General features: G+C 32.1%; 1 protein-coding gene across 2 annotated transcripts; it reads right to left on the reverse strand.

Annotated features, from left to right (window-relative positions):
• Window positions 1–487: 487 nt before the first annotated feature.
• Window positions 488–3,637, reverse strand: LOC117919329 (amino acid permease 3-like). 2 transcript variants are annotated; one of them, XM_034836503.1, is made up of 7 exons: window positions 3,530–3,637; window positions 2,709–2,835; window positions 2,380–2,613; window positions 2,181–2,274; window positions 1,885–2,099; window positions 1,639–1,778; window positions 488–1,532 (listed from the first exon to the last, which is right to left on the reverse strand). In XM_034836503.1, exons 1-7 carry the CDS (start codon window positions 3,533–3,535, stop codon window positions 879–881), a joined length of 1,470 nt encoding a protein of 489 aa, XP_034692394.1. In that variant the 5' UTR covers window positions 3,536–3,637; the 3' UTR covers window positions 488–878. The 2 variants fall into 2 exon arrangements, with proteins under 2 accessions (XP_034692394.1, XP_034692395.1); XM_034836504.1 differs by having other exon boundaries at window positions 3,534–3,617.
• Window positions 3,638–15,367: the final 11,730 nt, after the last annotated feature.

Below are 15,367 nucleotides of genomic sequence, written 5' to 3' on the forward strand. Positions count from 1 at the left end.
GTTCAAGCCTCTGTAAAACGCTTTCACACATACATGCATGTGCTGACGATGAAAGCGAAGCCTTCCAAAATAAACGTACTAGTTTGGTAACCCGACACTGCACCAAGACTGGTTGGTGATGAGTGCACCTCTCGATTATCCTTTTGGCATCATCAATGGAACGATTTAAAGGTGTTGTTATAAGGACTAATTGGCAGTTGAAAACAAAGAGGTGGTTGTTGATGTGATTTTGAGGACATAGTTACAAGCTTACTCAAGAGGATGTTGTCACCTCTCTTTCTTTACTTGTTGATGGATGCAATATAAGTTTATTCCTGTAAATGCAAATCCCATTTCGTCCTACCATATGAAGCAACTGAATGTATGATGAGATTGTACTTGGTGGCCAAATTCCTTGGAGCAAATGATCAACACCATTACATACGGTCTGCTAATAATTAGCCCAGAGACTTGAGCCCGGTATCCCTACGGACCAAAGCTTTTGATATCATATTGAATTAGGTTTCAACACCCACAATTCATTGAGATTTTGGAACAAATTTAGCAGAAACTAATAATATGCTTATTACACAAAGGGACTAAGATTTCCCTTTAGAGTAGAACTGAGAGGTGAGAAGAGCTGGAGGCTCATGCTTTGAATTCCACATGCCTAATTACATACAGAGTCCAGCCTCTCGTTGACACATTAAACAGGCGACTGGTGAAGTAAAAAAAAGTGGAGGGAACATAAAAGACTACAAAGAAACCACACCCAACACCACCCAACCCATTGTAGGGGTTTGTCATGGACGTTGAACTGAAATATAAACATTTCGCCTTTTCTCTCATTTGTTTTTGTTAATCTATCAATGAAAAGACATGGGCTGATTTTTTATTAATTAGTAGCTGGTTTTGAATGGGTGGTAAACCTTGAGATCAAGCACTACACCAGCAATGGAGCCAGCAGCAGCAGCAATTGAAATGATTAGACAAGCAACACTCAGCATCTGGAGGCAAATCCATCTGGTACTCCACTTGGGTATCTTCTTCTGTACAATATACATCTCAACCGGGAAATAGACTGTTAGAGGCCAAAAGCCGAATGCCCCTAGGATTCCCACCACGTCGTTGAAGAAAGGGAGGAGCATGGATATGACAGTGGTTACAACCACAAAAGCCGATCGCCACACTAATCTGAAGAGGTTTAGGCTAAAAGGGCTACAACCCGGGATTGGGATTTTGATTTCCTTGGTGATGAAGTCGCTGTGGGGCCATTTTTGGGCTGCCCATTTCTCAGTGAAGGCGAAAAGTGGCTGGCAGTAGACTTGATATGCTCCAACAAGGTGGACTACTATGGCAACATTTGCAATATCCAGGAGCCAATAGGGGTTGTAGAAGCCAAATCCGGTTAGAAGGTTTCCAGGTGCAAGGTCCCCAAAAGCTGCATACCCCATGCACCCACAAAGCATGTAGAAAGCTGTTGTGACCGCAATACTTACTAAGGTGGCCTTCTTCATTGTCTTTGATTCTGATGGTGGGGACTTGAGGGTGTCCTGTTAACCACAACAAGGATTAGTCACTGCTTCAGGGATTTTTATTTTTTATTTTTTGGTTTGGTTTCCATGAGATTTACAACTGATAAATTTTATTTTATTTTACCTGAATTTCGATGAGGATGATGGAATATGAGTATGCAAAAGCTATGTCGCCTAAAGCTTGGAAGCTCCTCCAAATCTTTTGGGTTTGAGTTACAGTTCCAATGCTTATTCCAGTGAGACTACCCTTGAAACCTCCAGCAGCTGCCATAGATATGAAGACCAAAGCTCAATTCATCAGCTCAAACAGATGAAGTCATTCAATTTTTTTGGCACAAATTCACTAGACAAATTAAAGCAACATCCATACCTACAACTTTGGCAACTCCAAGTGCAAGACCTATTGAAGAGTAAGTAAAGGACATGACCGCGGCCACAATTGAGAGCCACCATATTTGATCAAAGTCCGGGATTTGAGAAAATGCAATTTCCGCTATACCAAACATGATCATATAAGGGTAGCTTGATATGTGACACGGGTTCTTCCCCCCGCTCTCATGGAAACAATTAGACCTTTTCACCGCCCTGCCCATTGAAATTCAGCAGACCCATTAGTCCAAATTAAGATTGGAAAGCCAAAAGAAGGCAAAACAGATTTTCACTCACATCATGCTAATAGAAGCTGCAATAGTGTATCCAATGGCGACACCAAAAATATTCAAGTACTGAATCAGTCCACATACCTTGAACTTAACTCCACCTAAATGAGATAAAAAGATGAACAAAAATGACATTTTAGAACAACTGAAACAACCCCAGATGCTAAAATGACTAGAAAAGCTTGAAAACTGTTAAAATTGGTTACCGAGATTGGATCGAACTGCATCCATATAAGTATAGTTTCTCTTGCCGGAGACACGGTCGCCAGAGCGGTAGCAGTCAGCTAGAAGTGATGAAGTGTAGTAAATTACAAAGGAGAACAAGAACATGACTGCTGGACCAGCAATCCATCCAAGCTGAGCTATAGCCCATGCTAACGAAAGGACTCCAGAACCAATCACGGCTGTTATTATGTGGGCACTTGCAGTCCAAACAGTTCCTAATTCACATCAAGAAAATCCAACATAAGCTTCATCTCCATTTCAGGACTGAAAATGCAATAACAGGAGAGGCAATTAATATGTACAAAAGTACCGGTTCGCTTGAGGCGGCCATCGTCATCGAAGCATTTGGAGGTGTTTTGATGAGGAAGCACATCTATGGAGATATCAAAGACTTGGTGGTGGTGGTGGTGGTTTTTTGTGGCAGCATTCTCACCCATCTTGTGACCAAAAACAAAGAAGTTGTATTGAAAAAAGGCACAAAAAAAATGCAGGAAATGAAGCTTGTTATGTCAAAAATAGAAGTTGAAATACAGTTGAGAAACAAGTTTAGGAAGGTGGCTTATGTTTTACTTATCAACCACCTATCCCAAATGCCCAAACACACAGGAGGTAGAGAGTGTATGCAGAGAGAAGTTTGGAGAGGGAGGAGAGAAATGCATGGAGATATGAATTGGTTGGGAGAGGAGAATTGACAATTTATAAGGGTGGTGTGAATGGAAAAGGTAGCAGTGATTGATATATAGACTAAGCATGACTCATACTTGAGATGGGGATGGGCCACACCCAAACCCCAAGTTGCTCTTTTTCAAACACCTCATCACTCCAATGCATGAACAATTTGAGCTTGGTTCCAAGTCAATGTGCTCTCTTTCTTTGTTTGTTTATTTCTTTTCAACCCAATACGTAATTCTATTTGTATCTAACACACAAGACAAATTACTGGCCACAACACAATGTTAAACCGACCTTGCTCACCTACCTCCTCGATTCTTGATACCAGGCAAGGCCAGTCTTTACCTACTACATTTACTTAACGCCCCACCACCCCCTGGATTTATATGAAAACACACATACACAATGTGCATGAAGTCAGCATTGTGAAGAGATATCAAGCTAAAAGGAGTTTGTTACCTGCATTATTTTGGAGCCTCTCCCTCGGGCGGAGGAAACGAAGTATGTACAGAGAGGGTTTATTTAAAAGAGTAAGAGATGGGATTGGGCAATTGCTGCAACTTCCATGGTCAGGGTGTCAAGCTTTATAGAGAAAGCCATGAGCAGCTTCTGCAAATAACTTGTTATTTTATCTCACTAAAGCTTACTTTTGTATTGCTCTCTCACGTGTACACTCTTCCCTCCATCCTTATTGAGACAGCATCAATGCTCTTCCTCTTCACCTTTCTTTACTCTCTTTTCTACAACTTTTGATTCGATGTCTATGCAGCAGCACCGAATCACAAAAGTCCCGCTCTTTTGTTTAAGAAAAGCCACTCTGATTCCTTTTCTGAAACGAGCTTTAGCTTTTTCTTGATTCTCATCCAAATAAGAAGTTTCATGAACTGAATTGATCAAGGGAACCAACTAAAGCCGTAGCAAAAACGAGTCTTACTTAATAGTTAAATATATATTTTTATGAAATTTATAGGAACAAATTTTAACGAAAAATTATTTATTTGATATTTGGACATAATTTGGGCTAGTTATTGTCTGAAAAAAAAAAAGTTTAAGGGTTAGATTGAAATTTGAGTAAAAGTATAAGAATGATCATCCATAAACATAATTTTAAACAACAAATCATGATTATTCTTGGGCTATGTTTGATTTTTAGAAAATACGAGGAAAAATATAATTGAATAAAATATTAAGGGTAATTAGTACCACCCCATTTGGTGGCGCATGGAGATCCAATATTCATCTTCAAATCCAAGTCTTGGGAGTAACCATTCAATCTTGTAGAAAGCATTAATGAAAGCAATACTGCACAAACAGTGAGTCCCATTACAGCTTTGATGCCCAAAAACTGAGGAGAGATAGGCTATTGAATAATCAAAGAACACTTATCATGTAGGAGTACTGTTTTTGGAGCTTGATTTCTCCACCCCTTTGAAGATAGTAATAAATTAGTAATATTTAATTAAATTTTGATAAAATGGTTTAATGGTTTGACCAAAGATTAACGAACTAGTGGGGAATATACACGTGGCTTAATCCTGAACACACAAATTTAGTGGGCAAATTTAACATACTATAATCTTCCATGATTAAGAACCAATGGTGCTAACTAATGTTTGAACACTTTATAAGTTAAAATATGTCTATACTTTTGTGATCATTTTGGTGTTGCCTAATGTTTTTAAACTTTTTTTATTTTTCTATGGAGATTTTTTTTTTCTTTTTAAAATTTTTTATATAGAAAGAATTTGTCATATCAAAAGAAAAGATGCCCGAGAAAGGTTGTATTAGCTTTTTAGGTGCAATTTATATTATAATTATTAATCATAAAATTAGAAGATATGACACCAAAAAAAAAAAAAAAGTGGAAATTAATTTTTAAGTTTTTTTTTTTTTTGTAATGGAAATAAGAATTAATAATAAAATTTTTAGAAATGAAAAATCTCTTTTTATTTCTTAAAAATATTTTCTCCTATGATAGTTCAACTAAGAGTTCCGTAATTACTTTCATGTCTCTCATTTTCTTTCCTTTAAATTAGGAAATAATTTCAAAGAAAAAAATAATAAAGCAGAGGATGTTTATTTATTTTTAGTATTTTGTTAAAAATAATTTTTTTTTTAGTTTTTAAGTTGTTTTTTTTTTCATGATTTCTTATAAAATTTTTATTAAATAGAAAAAGTGAAAATATTTGATTTTTTTTAAAAATAAAAATAATAATAATTAATTTTTTTTACTTTCTAATGTTTAATGAAAATAAAACATTATAAAAAGAAATAATTTAATATTTAACACAATTTAATTTTAAATTCTATTTAGAATTAAGTAAAAAAAAAAAAACCAAACAAGATATTATTTTATGTATATAATGTACATATTTCTTTTGGCACTCCTCTTTCTAGTTGTTTAATTTTTCAAATATCAATAAAATATCATACTGTATTAACAAGAATAAGGTGTTTGGAACAATTAAGAACATTACAATGAGGGAGAGAGCGTGTGATGATTGATTATGAGAATACAAGTGGTGTAGCCATCATAGCCATCATTTGCGGAACTTAGCTGAAGGAACTACCATTGAAAGTGGGATTGGGTTTTGACCTTCTGAGTGAGTGGTGGGTTCCTACTATATAGACTTTGATCAAGTAATGAAGCACTTTATGATTAAAAATCTTACCTAGCTACTTTGGTCCTAACACCACTGCTGAGTACATTAGAGGTGAAGAGCCATGCACGTGCAATGCCATTTATAGTGGCAAAGAATATTAGTGATCAGTCAATCAGTTTTTGATTGACAAATGAACTTGGGTGATTTCAGATTGAATGTTATCAGTGCTCTAGGGCAATTACAAGTAAAAGTAATTAAGAATTAATTTCCAAAGAATAAACCTCAATTTAAAGCATTTAATTTAGAGATTTTAATTAATAACAGAAGTCAATAAGCGGTATATATATAAATAGGGATAGTATTAATGTTGAAAAAGGTAATTATTAAAGAGCATGATATGCATATTTAGTCCAAATCATGAAAACTTAAATTTTTTTAAGAAAAATTAGTAGTTCAATTTGATATCAATACTTGGTTTAACAGAAGGTTTCAAATTCGATTCCCTCTTTCTAATTTATATTTTCTCTATTTGTTTGTTGGATATGAATATAAATTCTATCTCTCTATTTATTTAATATGAATCCAAATTCCGATACACATTTAGAAAAAAATCGATGGTAGTCGAACAACAACAATCGTGGATTAAGGATATATGAGTGAAATATATTCATACATATAGTATATTGTCAATTAATTAATGGAACTTGTTAAAAGAAAAAGATGGAGATTGATACATGCATGAATGGGGAAAAGGTTATAGGCGAGTAGCCCCCACATCCAACACCATATATATAGATATGTGGGATAATCATCTTCCCATAAGCTTTCAAGAGGCATGGATCATGCATGCATGTGCGTGCCCACTACTGAGAAAAAGTCTTTGCTAGATTCTCGTTACTTCGTGTATACATTCCCAATTATTTCAAATATATATGCAGCAGTTATATATGATGATTTGGAAGTGGAATAAAGTTTTAAAACCCTTATCTGGCTACCAAACTTTTGATTGATCACACCCGATGTTTCCGAGTGTCGATGAATTTGCAAACCGACACTGATAATTGCTAACCAAAATGTTGGTGTTCTCACTTCTCACTCACTTGCACATGGGCTTCACCCACCATATACACTACTTCTTTCTCTTACTATTTCCACTCAACATATATATATTCCATTTTTTAGAATTAGTAAACGAGAGAAGGAATGGGGTTCATTCTCTTCACATGTAAACAATAGTGAAGACCCTCGTGAAGCTGTCTGTGCCCACCATTTAAACTAAAGTTTTGTCCACTTACTATAATTAGGAGAACTGCAACCTGTAACTGAACAGGTTGGGATGGATGGAAACACCACGGTAGGCCCTTCTTTACACAATTTGCTGGCATTTCCACCCATTTTCCTGGCAAATATTTCAATCTTGTTATCATTTTCTCCCACTGCTTATGTTTTTATAAATTTTGGACCAATGTGACAGACAACTATTTTGAAAGGTATCATCCTTTCAAAACTATCTCTATTATCATTGAGTTACAAATCCTCATATTATGTTTTCAATTTACATATTTTAACTCTTTAAAAGCTAATGTTAAGTTCCACTTAAGGAACTATTATGACCATAATTTACATAAATACACTTTCTTAGGATCACTCAAGGGGACATTCTATCTCAATCTCATGAGATATTATAGTGTCTTTATTGAGAATACTTATTGCTACTAACTTCCATCAACAGTGACTCAATCCATAGAGAATATATTATCAATTTACGATCTCACCAATATGATTAGTTTCCATCAACAAGCTCAATATTCTCTCAAGGTTGAAAGACAAGACAATGAAATAACTTAGTAAAATCATGACTACTTGATAGCCTTAAGTCATAATTCACCATAAATATTGTTCAATGTGTAACCATACACACTGGTATACTCACAATGGGAAATTCATTCCAATAGCTAAGACCAATCATCCCTTAAATTAGGAGGTGGAGTACCACAACCTCTAATGGGTTGCCTAGACCTATGAATTGATTGTGAACAAATCATCTATTTGCAAGGAACCTTTAATTTGGATCTTTTGTACAACTCCTAACGCACCCAAGTCATATACAATGCAAAAAATGTAGGCAAGAGTGCTTACAAGTTATAATGCGTGAAAATAGGATAGATAAAAGTAAATTGGAACTTTATTAAATGAATAATAAAAATTCATGTGTTTACATCGTATCATGCTTTTAAGGATTTTATCCTAATAGAAGCTAACCTTGAAATGCTCATCATTTGTTCTAAAAATTATGCCTCGAACATACTTCAACAAAATAAGAAATTCCAAAACATATAAGCTTGTATTTGTGCTCACCTTTCTAAGAGAAGGCTCATGCCTATTCCAAAACACATGAACCTATATAACATCCAATAAAATAATTGCATAAATGACCATAACAAATCCATTACAAAATAATAAATTTGATAAAATAAAGCATTTTGTCTGTTGTATTCAAGTTTATTACAAAATAAAATTTAAACAAATTGCAAAATATCAATGACTTTATTATCAAATAACAATTAAGTGAAAAAATTGAAAAATATCAATGAAGTTTATTACAAAGTAACAATTAAGTAAAAATAAAATAAAATAACACACTAATTAGGATATAGAATTCTTGCATATTTTTCGATTGTGACTAGCTTCATGACATCGAGAACAATATACTCTCTTTTTGTCTATGAATTAGAATTGAATTCGTTTTTTCTTGGTTGCCTAGGAGGACGTGCAGTATGTGGAGGCTTAAGAGAATGGTACACATACCTAGTAATATCGCGGACAACACCATCTTCATCAACTTTTGGCATGTCATGAGTCTCAATACCAAAAAAAAAAGCTCGAGTTTTTTAATTCTTGTTTCGGGAAATATAAGATTTGATACATTTTGTGTAGGGAAACCTAGATCACTTCATTTCCTATCCAAGTTCAAGTTAGGTTTATGAATAATTTCCTAGAGCTTTAGATCCTAACAATTGAAACAAAAAATATAATTTTTAATGTTAAGATCTAAACTAATAGTGTTTTAGAAAACTTTACTTGTGATTTGGATGTTCCCAAATCAATTTTGCATAATGAAGAAGATACTTGAAGTATCTAGAAGTCTTGTGCATCTAAGATCATCTACCTAATTGATCTAACTCTAATCTTGGCACTTCAAAGGGTGGGTCTTTGAATCAACTTCAGAATCAGATTCTGAGGGAGTCGGTACTCCTATAAGTCCTAATGGTCTACATTTAAGCTCATATACCATGTTGGCACAAGTTATGAAGGTTAGATTGACTATAGGTTCACTCTTGCACATAAAAGTATTTTAGTAATTATGCAATGTTGCATAAGGGATAGTGAACAAGGTCTTTAGATTTGACCAATTGATTAATTAGATGACCTTATATGATTAATTAATCAATTAGAACATGTTTTAGGCTAAACTAAGTAATCCAAGCCTTAGTAGGCTGAAGTCACAAGCATAAATGTCCCTTAGGAATTAGTAAAAGATACAAACCAACAACAATAACATTTAAAAAATCAAATAAATCAATTACTATCTTGAAGTTTTGTAATAAAAAATAATTATGAAGAATTTATTGTATAATATGATATACTAATTTGTCATGTTCTAATTTTACACTTTATTGTTAAATACCTATGTGAAACCTAAAAAATTTCATTATCTTAGACTAGAAAAAATCTTGACTTTGTGAATCCTAGAATAATTATTGGTAGCTAAATAAAGGTCATGAACCTGAGTTTTGTCCTATTGTTATTTACATAGGGTATTGGAGTGTAGTTGATTTTCTATAGTGAGATATTGAATCAACTTCATAATTGGATTCTGAGGGAGTCAGTACTCCTATAAGTCCTAATGGTTTACGTTTAAGCTCATATACCATGTTGACACAAGTTATGAAGGTTAGATTGACTATAGGTTCACTCTTGCACATAAGAGTGTTTTGGTAATTATGTAAGGTTGCATAGAAGATAGTGAACAAGGTCTTTAGATTGGGTTAATTGATTAATTAGATGACCTTATGTGATTAATTAATCAATTAGGATCTGTTTTAGGCTCAACTAAGTAATCCAACCCTTAGTAGGCTTAAGTCACTTACATGCATAAATGCCCCTTAGGAATTAGTAAAAGATATAAACCAACAACAGTAACATTTAAAAAATCAAATAAATCAATTACTATCTTGAAGTTTTGTAATAAAAAATAACTACGAAGAATTTATTATATAATATGATATACTAATTTTTCATGTTCTAATTTTACACTTTATTGTGAAACCTAAAACTTTTCATTATCTTAGACTAGAGAAAATCTTGACTTTGTGAATCCTAGAATAATTATTGGTAACTAAATAAAGGTCATTCAGATTTTGCTCTTGGCTACCAATTAACACATTCAAGAACTTTCATATAAAAAAAACTAGACAAATATAACAATATATTAGTTATTGATTGATGCATCCAATTTTAAGGTTCAGATTTTGATTTTCATCAAGACAATGGCCGAGTACACATATTGAATTGGGACTATCTAGCAACTCTTAAGAGCTTAGTGTCACAAGCTTATTCAAATGAGCCTCCCCATGGCCTTATATAGAGCCAGGAAGCTTCTGGAGACTCCTAGAGTGGGAAGAGTGTGGAAGGTTCTAGAGAAGCCTGGAGGAATCCACACAATTCTACACCATGGTGGAAGGCACGAGAGGAGTCCGGGGCTTTCTAGAGAAATCTAGAAGACTTTTGTATATACTTGTATATAGACTTGTACCTAGAATGATGTAGGACATTCTAGAATAGTCTTGAGTTGTAAGGAACCCTCCAAGGTTCCAGAGAGTCCCATTGGTGCCTATAAATAGGTGAGGGCCTCATTTGGCCAAGGCACCAAGCAAGTGAGCATCCAAGCACTTGTAAAAGCTTTCTTGAGTTAATAAGAGCTTTCATTCTTTAAGAAGTTGCCTACCAAGCTTCTTAAGCTTTTGAGTCGCGAGTGACTTAGCCGAGCGAGCTAAGTATTGGGAGCAAGGCTGACTTAGCAAGATCAAGCGTCTTGGCTTGTCTAAGTGCCGCACGAACTTAGTGAACGACTAAGTCCGTGACATTAGGCTAGTAGAAGCAACGCATAGCCAAGCCAATCAATCTAAAATTAAATATTTAAACTTCACACTCTATAAAATATTTAACTTAAGGACGTATTTGGTAAGTAGGAATAAAGAGTAGGAATATATCTCATTCATTTTCTTCTTCATTCTCATATTTAGATAACCTAAATTATAATGGGAATGAAATCAAAAGTGATTTCAATAAAAATGAAATTCTACTTATAAGTGAGATTTCAATTCATCCCAACCAGGATGCATTTTGATTTCTTAGTACAACTTATTTTTAAAAATAAAAAATTAAAGACATTTTTAGATAACTTGTTTCTAAAAATAATTTTTTATTTTGATTTTATAAAAATTATAAATTATAAATTTAATTTATATAATTTAAACTAAATTTAATCCATGTCTAATTAAAAATAAAAATATTTTGTTAATTACAAATAAATAGTTTTTAATCAAATATAAATATTAATAATATAATAAAATTATAAATTATATTTTTTATAAATATTATAAAAATATAGATATTAACATTAAATGATTTATTTTGTTAAAAATTAAAGAAAAATAATTCAAAATTAATAATTTCTAATTGTGAAACCAAAGTTTGGTTAATCTTGATTTTGATGATAACAAAATAAGGTTTAGAACTAATGATCATATTTCAAGTGTGATTAGGCAAGACGACTTCCATAGTGGCAATCCAAAGACAAATCAAGCCAATGAGAAATCATGAAGAAGAAGACCACCTCAAAGAGAAGAGTTTTTCAAGACCAAAGCTTCTTAAGATCTCTTTGTAAGGTTGTTGGTGCACTAGGACTTTCATGCATTTCATTCTTTATTTATGCACCAAAATCATCCAAAAGTAATATTGTTTTAAATATCTTAAGAATTGGATGATTTCATGTTTTCAACTAAAACATTGTGTTAAATGATTTTCAAACTTGTGTTAAAAGGTTTTAAGTTGAAAAAGGTTGAGTGTTAGCCAAAAAAATGGCTCAACCGGTTCAACCGGTCGACTGGTTGTGCTCGTCCAGTCGAGGACCGGTTGTGCTCGTCTGGTTGAAGACCGGTTGAGGGAGACCAAAAAGTTTCTCTCTCTCCCAATGGCCTTCTCTTCCCGGTCAAGTTTGAACCTCAACCGGTTGAGGTTCGGTTGAGGACCGGTTGAAGTCCGGTTGAGGCCCAACAGTCACTTTTCCTAACGGCTAGTCAACCGGTCGACCCCTAGCTCGACCAGTCAAACCCTCAACGGCTAGTTTGATTTTTTTCTTCTATAAAAAGGCTCCAAACTTCATTGTTTCAAAAGTTTAATCTTCCCAAATCATTCTTGAATATATTTGAGCATTGGAAGAGTGTTTTTGAGTGCACCATTCAATCCTAGTTTTTCTTGTATCTTCGAGCCTAAAGTTCTATTACTAGGATTTTTGTGAGATCAATCTTTGTATATCTTTGAGAGGAATTTTCTCAAGTGAGGGGTATTGCTTGAGAGGTTGTTCAAGAGTGGGATAACTCTTGAGAAGTGTAAAGGGTACTTGGAGCCAAAAGTCCAAGAGGGTGAATTGAAACCATAATCCAATTGTAAAGAGATTGGAAGCTTGGTTGAAGCTTCAAGATAGTGGAACCCTCACTCGGTTAGGAGGTTGAGGAGAATGGACGTAGGCAATGAAATGTCGAACCACTATAAACTCTCGTGTTTGCTTTCTCTCTTCCCTACTCTTTAATTTATATGCAATTGTTTTTATATTACTTATTATATACTTGCATATAATTGTCTCTTCATTTACATAGTTTATATTTGCGAAAAGAGACCATTACCCTATTCACCCCCCTCTAAGGTGATTACCATAGGTTGGATTAGCCTCAAATTCCTAACACTAATGTTTATATGATTTTATAAGTGTTATAAAAATATGGATATCTACATCTTATAAAAACATAATTAATTTATTTTTTTAATAGTAAAAAATAATTATTCAAAATTAATAATTACCAATACTATTCTAATTTAAATGAATATAAAAACAAATAAAATTTACATTTTTAAGGTATAAATGAGTCAAAATTTTCATTATATTCATATATTTATTATTCAATAACAAAGATGATATTTTGAATTATTTTATTTAATCTATTATTAATTAATCAAATTTTTGAATTTCAATTATTCTTAAAAATTACAAGATTTATTAAAGAATTTAAAGCATTAATTATGTCTATTATTTTTTATAGTCATTATATATATTTTTTGAGTTTTAAATTATTTTTAAAAATTATTAAACTTATTAATAAATTCAATACAAAATCTTATATGATTTGAAATTCATTTTCTCTAATGAAAAAAAAATAAAGAATTATTATCCATTTTACTTTATTTTTAAAAAGAACAATTAAATAGTGATATAAATAGTTATCTATTTTACTTTATTTTTAAAAAGAACGCCAATCAAATAGTGATATAAATTTTTAAAATTAATTTTGTTTTTAAATCATACACCCAAACAAGTTTTTATTATTTAGCCAAAAAAAATAACTCTCAAAAATTATTTCAAACTAAGTATAGTGAGATACTTTTTAAAACAAAAATGAAGATATATATATATTAAACCCTATGTGCAGATATTATTGACATTTTTTCATTTTTATTCCCATTTTTATTTAACATTTAAATGAAAACAAATTATCATTCTGACCTTATATTTTTATATATATTTAAATATAAGAATTAAAATGATTAAATTCATTCTTATTCAAGAGGGAATATAAATAGAAACAAAATATCCATTCTTATTCTCATGTACCAAACACACCCTTATAATTGTTTTAGTAAATCCAGAAAATCTGACATGGTAATAGGGGTGTCATTTCCATATTTCAACTGTTTTAGTTGCTTTCGCAGTTCTTATGTTTGGGTTTCTGCTGAAATGCTTTAGACTGCCATGGGCCATGGAAGTAACAAATATCACTCCGGAAATATTCGTGACCCATCAGCATTATGTCTTACAGCCACATTTTTAAATTATCTTACTTGGTTCCTAGAGGATTCTTCTATATGATCTTGAAAGGGATGAGGATTCCAGTTTCCATGTGGATACTGGCTAGTTCATGGAAGGACTTTGCTTTCTGTGATCATCAGATTTACTAGAAAACTCAATCAATTTTTTTGGCATTTTCATTTGAACATCACAATGACCCCATGGTTGCACACACCATTAGGTCCAATCCTTTGGGTTGATGGCTTCAGTCAGCATCAGAAAGAGCAGTTGACATAATTTTGTAGATTCCTTGAAGTCCCTTTGGCAACTTCATTTTTATGCTTTTATTTTTTTTATTAATTGAAATAATTGGAAAAGATAATGTTTTTTTAAACAGACTTATATTGAAGATAACTGGAAAACTTGTACCAGAGCAATAAAACAACTTTTACATCAATTTTCTATTTACATCATAGCTAATTGGAAAGTCTTTTCCAATATAATTTTGAAAAAACATTTTTTTTAAACAATTTTTGGAAAACCATTCTTTTATGTTTTATAAAAGAAGAGTGTTTGAGAATTTAAAGACCTATTTGACAACTGTTTTCAAGAAACGGTTTTCTATTTTTCATAACGAAAAAACTAAAAAACTATTTTCTATTTTCTATTTTCTATTTTCTATTTTTTATTCTCTAAAATAAAAAATATAGTGTTTTTAAATAACATTTATTTGTTGTTTTTCAATGTTTTCACTTGTTTTTTAAGAGATATTTTAAACAATAATTATATAAACATGTATAATGATTAAAAATAGAGCTCTAAATATAAAAAATATTTTTAAAACATATTTAAAAATATTAAAAATAGGTTAAAAATATTTCAATTTTCAAACAAACCTTTATGTTATAAAACATTCAAGAACCATTTTTAAAAACAATTCTTAAAAATTATTTTTCAAAACTATTTTAAAAAACAATTACCAAACAAGCCTACAATTTTCTTCACCTGTTTTCTATGCTTTTAAATATATTTTTAAAATAAATTTTATTTCCAATATCTTATTTTTAATTATTTTATATATTTATATAATTATTTTTTTAAAACAACCTTTTTAGAAAATAAATAAAAATAATTAAAAGATGGTTTTTTGAAAACACCATGTATTTTGCATTTAAGAAAAAAAAAACCGTTTTCTATTTGTTGATTGTGAAAACATTTTTTTTTTATTTTGAATAACAAAAACTGTTTTAGGAAATAGTTGTCAAACGGGTAGTGATTCCATATGTTGTCTATAGATAACAAAAAAGTTAGACGTAGGTGTTAATGGGCTGGACCTAGCCTCTCATATTGCAAGCCCATCCACCAAAGCATGGGGTAATTGGAGTGAGGACTAAACTATTTTATAAGCATGTACTCCACAACTACAACATCATGTGCAATTTAAAAGGTGGACAAAATAATTATAACACACACCTTATCCAATTTCAGCACTCTCATCATTCGGCCTTAACCCACATTCTTTTGTTCCACCTTTATAACGTGTATATAATATAGGCTTGGAATATGACC

Source organism: Vitis riparia, chromosome 7 (genome assembly GCF_004353265.1).
Source record: "Vitis riparia cultivar Riparia Gloire de Montpellier isolate 1030 chromosome 7, EGFV_Vit.rip_1.0, whole genome shotgun sequence".
In the NCBI taxonomy this organism is placed as follows: Eukaryota; Viridiplantae; Streptophyta; class Magnoliopsida; order Vitales; family Vitaceae; genus Vitis; species Vitis riparia.

Bases quoted from the DNA above. Each gene is read 5' to 3' on its own strand.
- LOC117919329 (XM_034836503.1), bottom strand. The intron at 2,614-2,708 runs GTACTTTTGTAC...GATGTGAATTAG, and splicing joins TGGCCGCCTCAAGCGAACCG to GAACTGTTTGGACTGCAAGT. The intron at 1,533-1,638 runs GTAAAATAAAAT...TGTGGTTAACAG, and splicing joins TCATCCTCATCGAAATTCAG to GACACCCTCAAGTCCCCACC.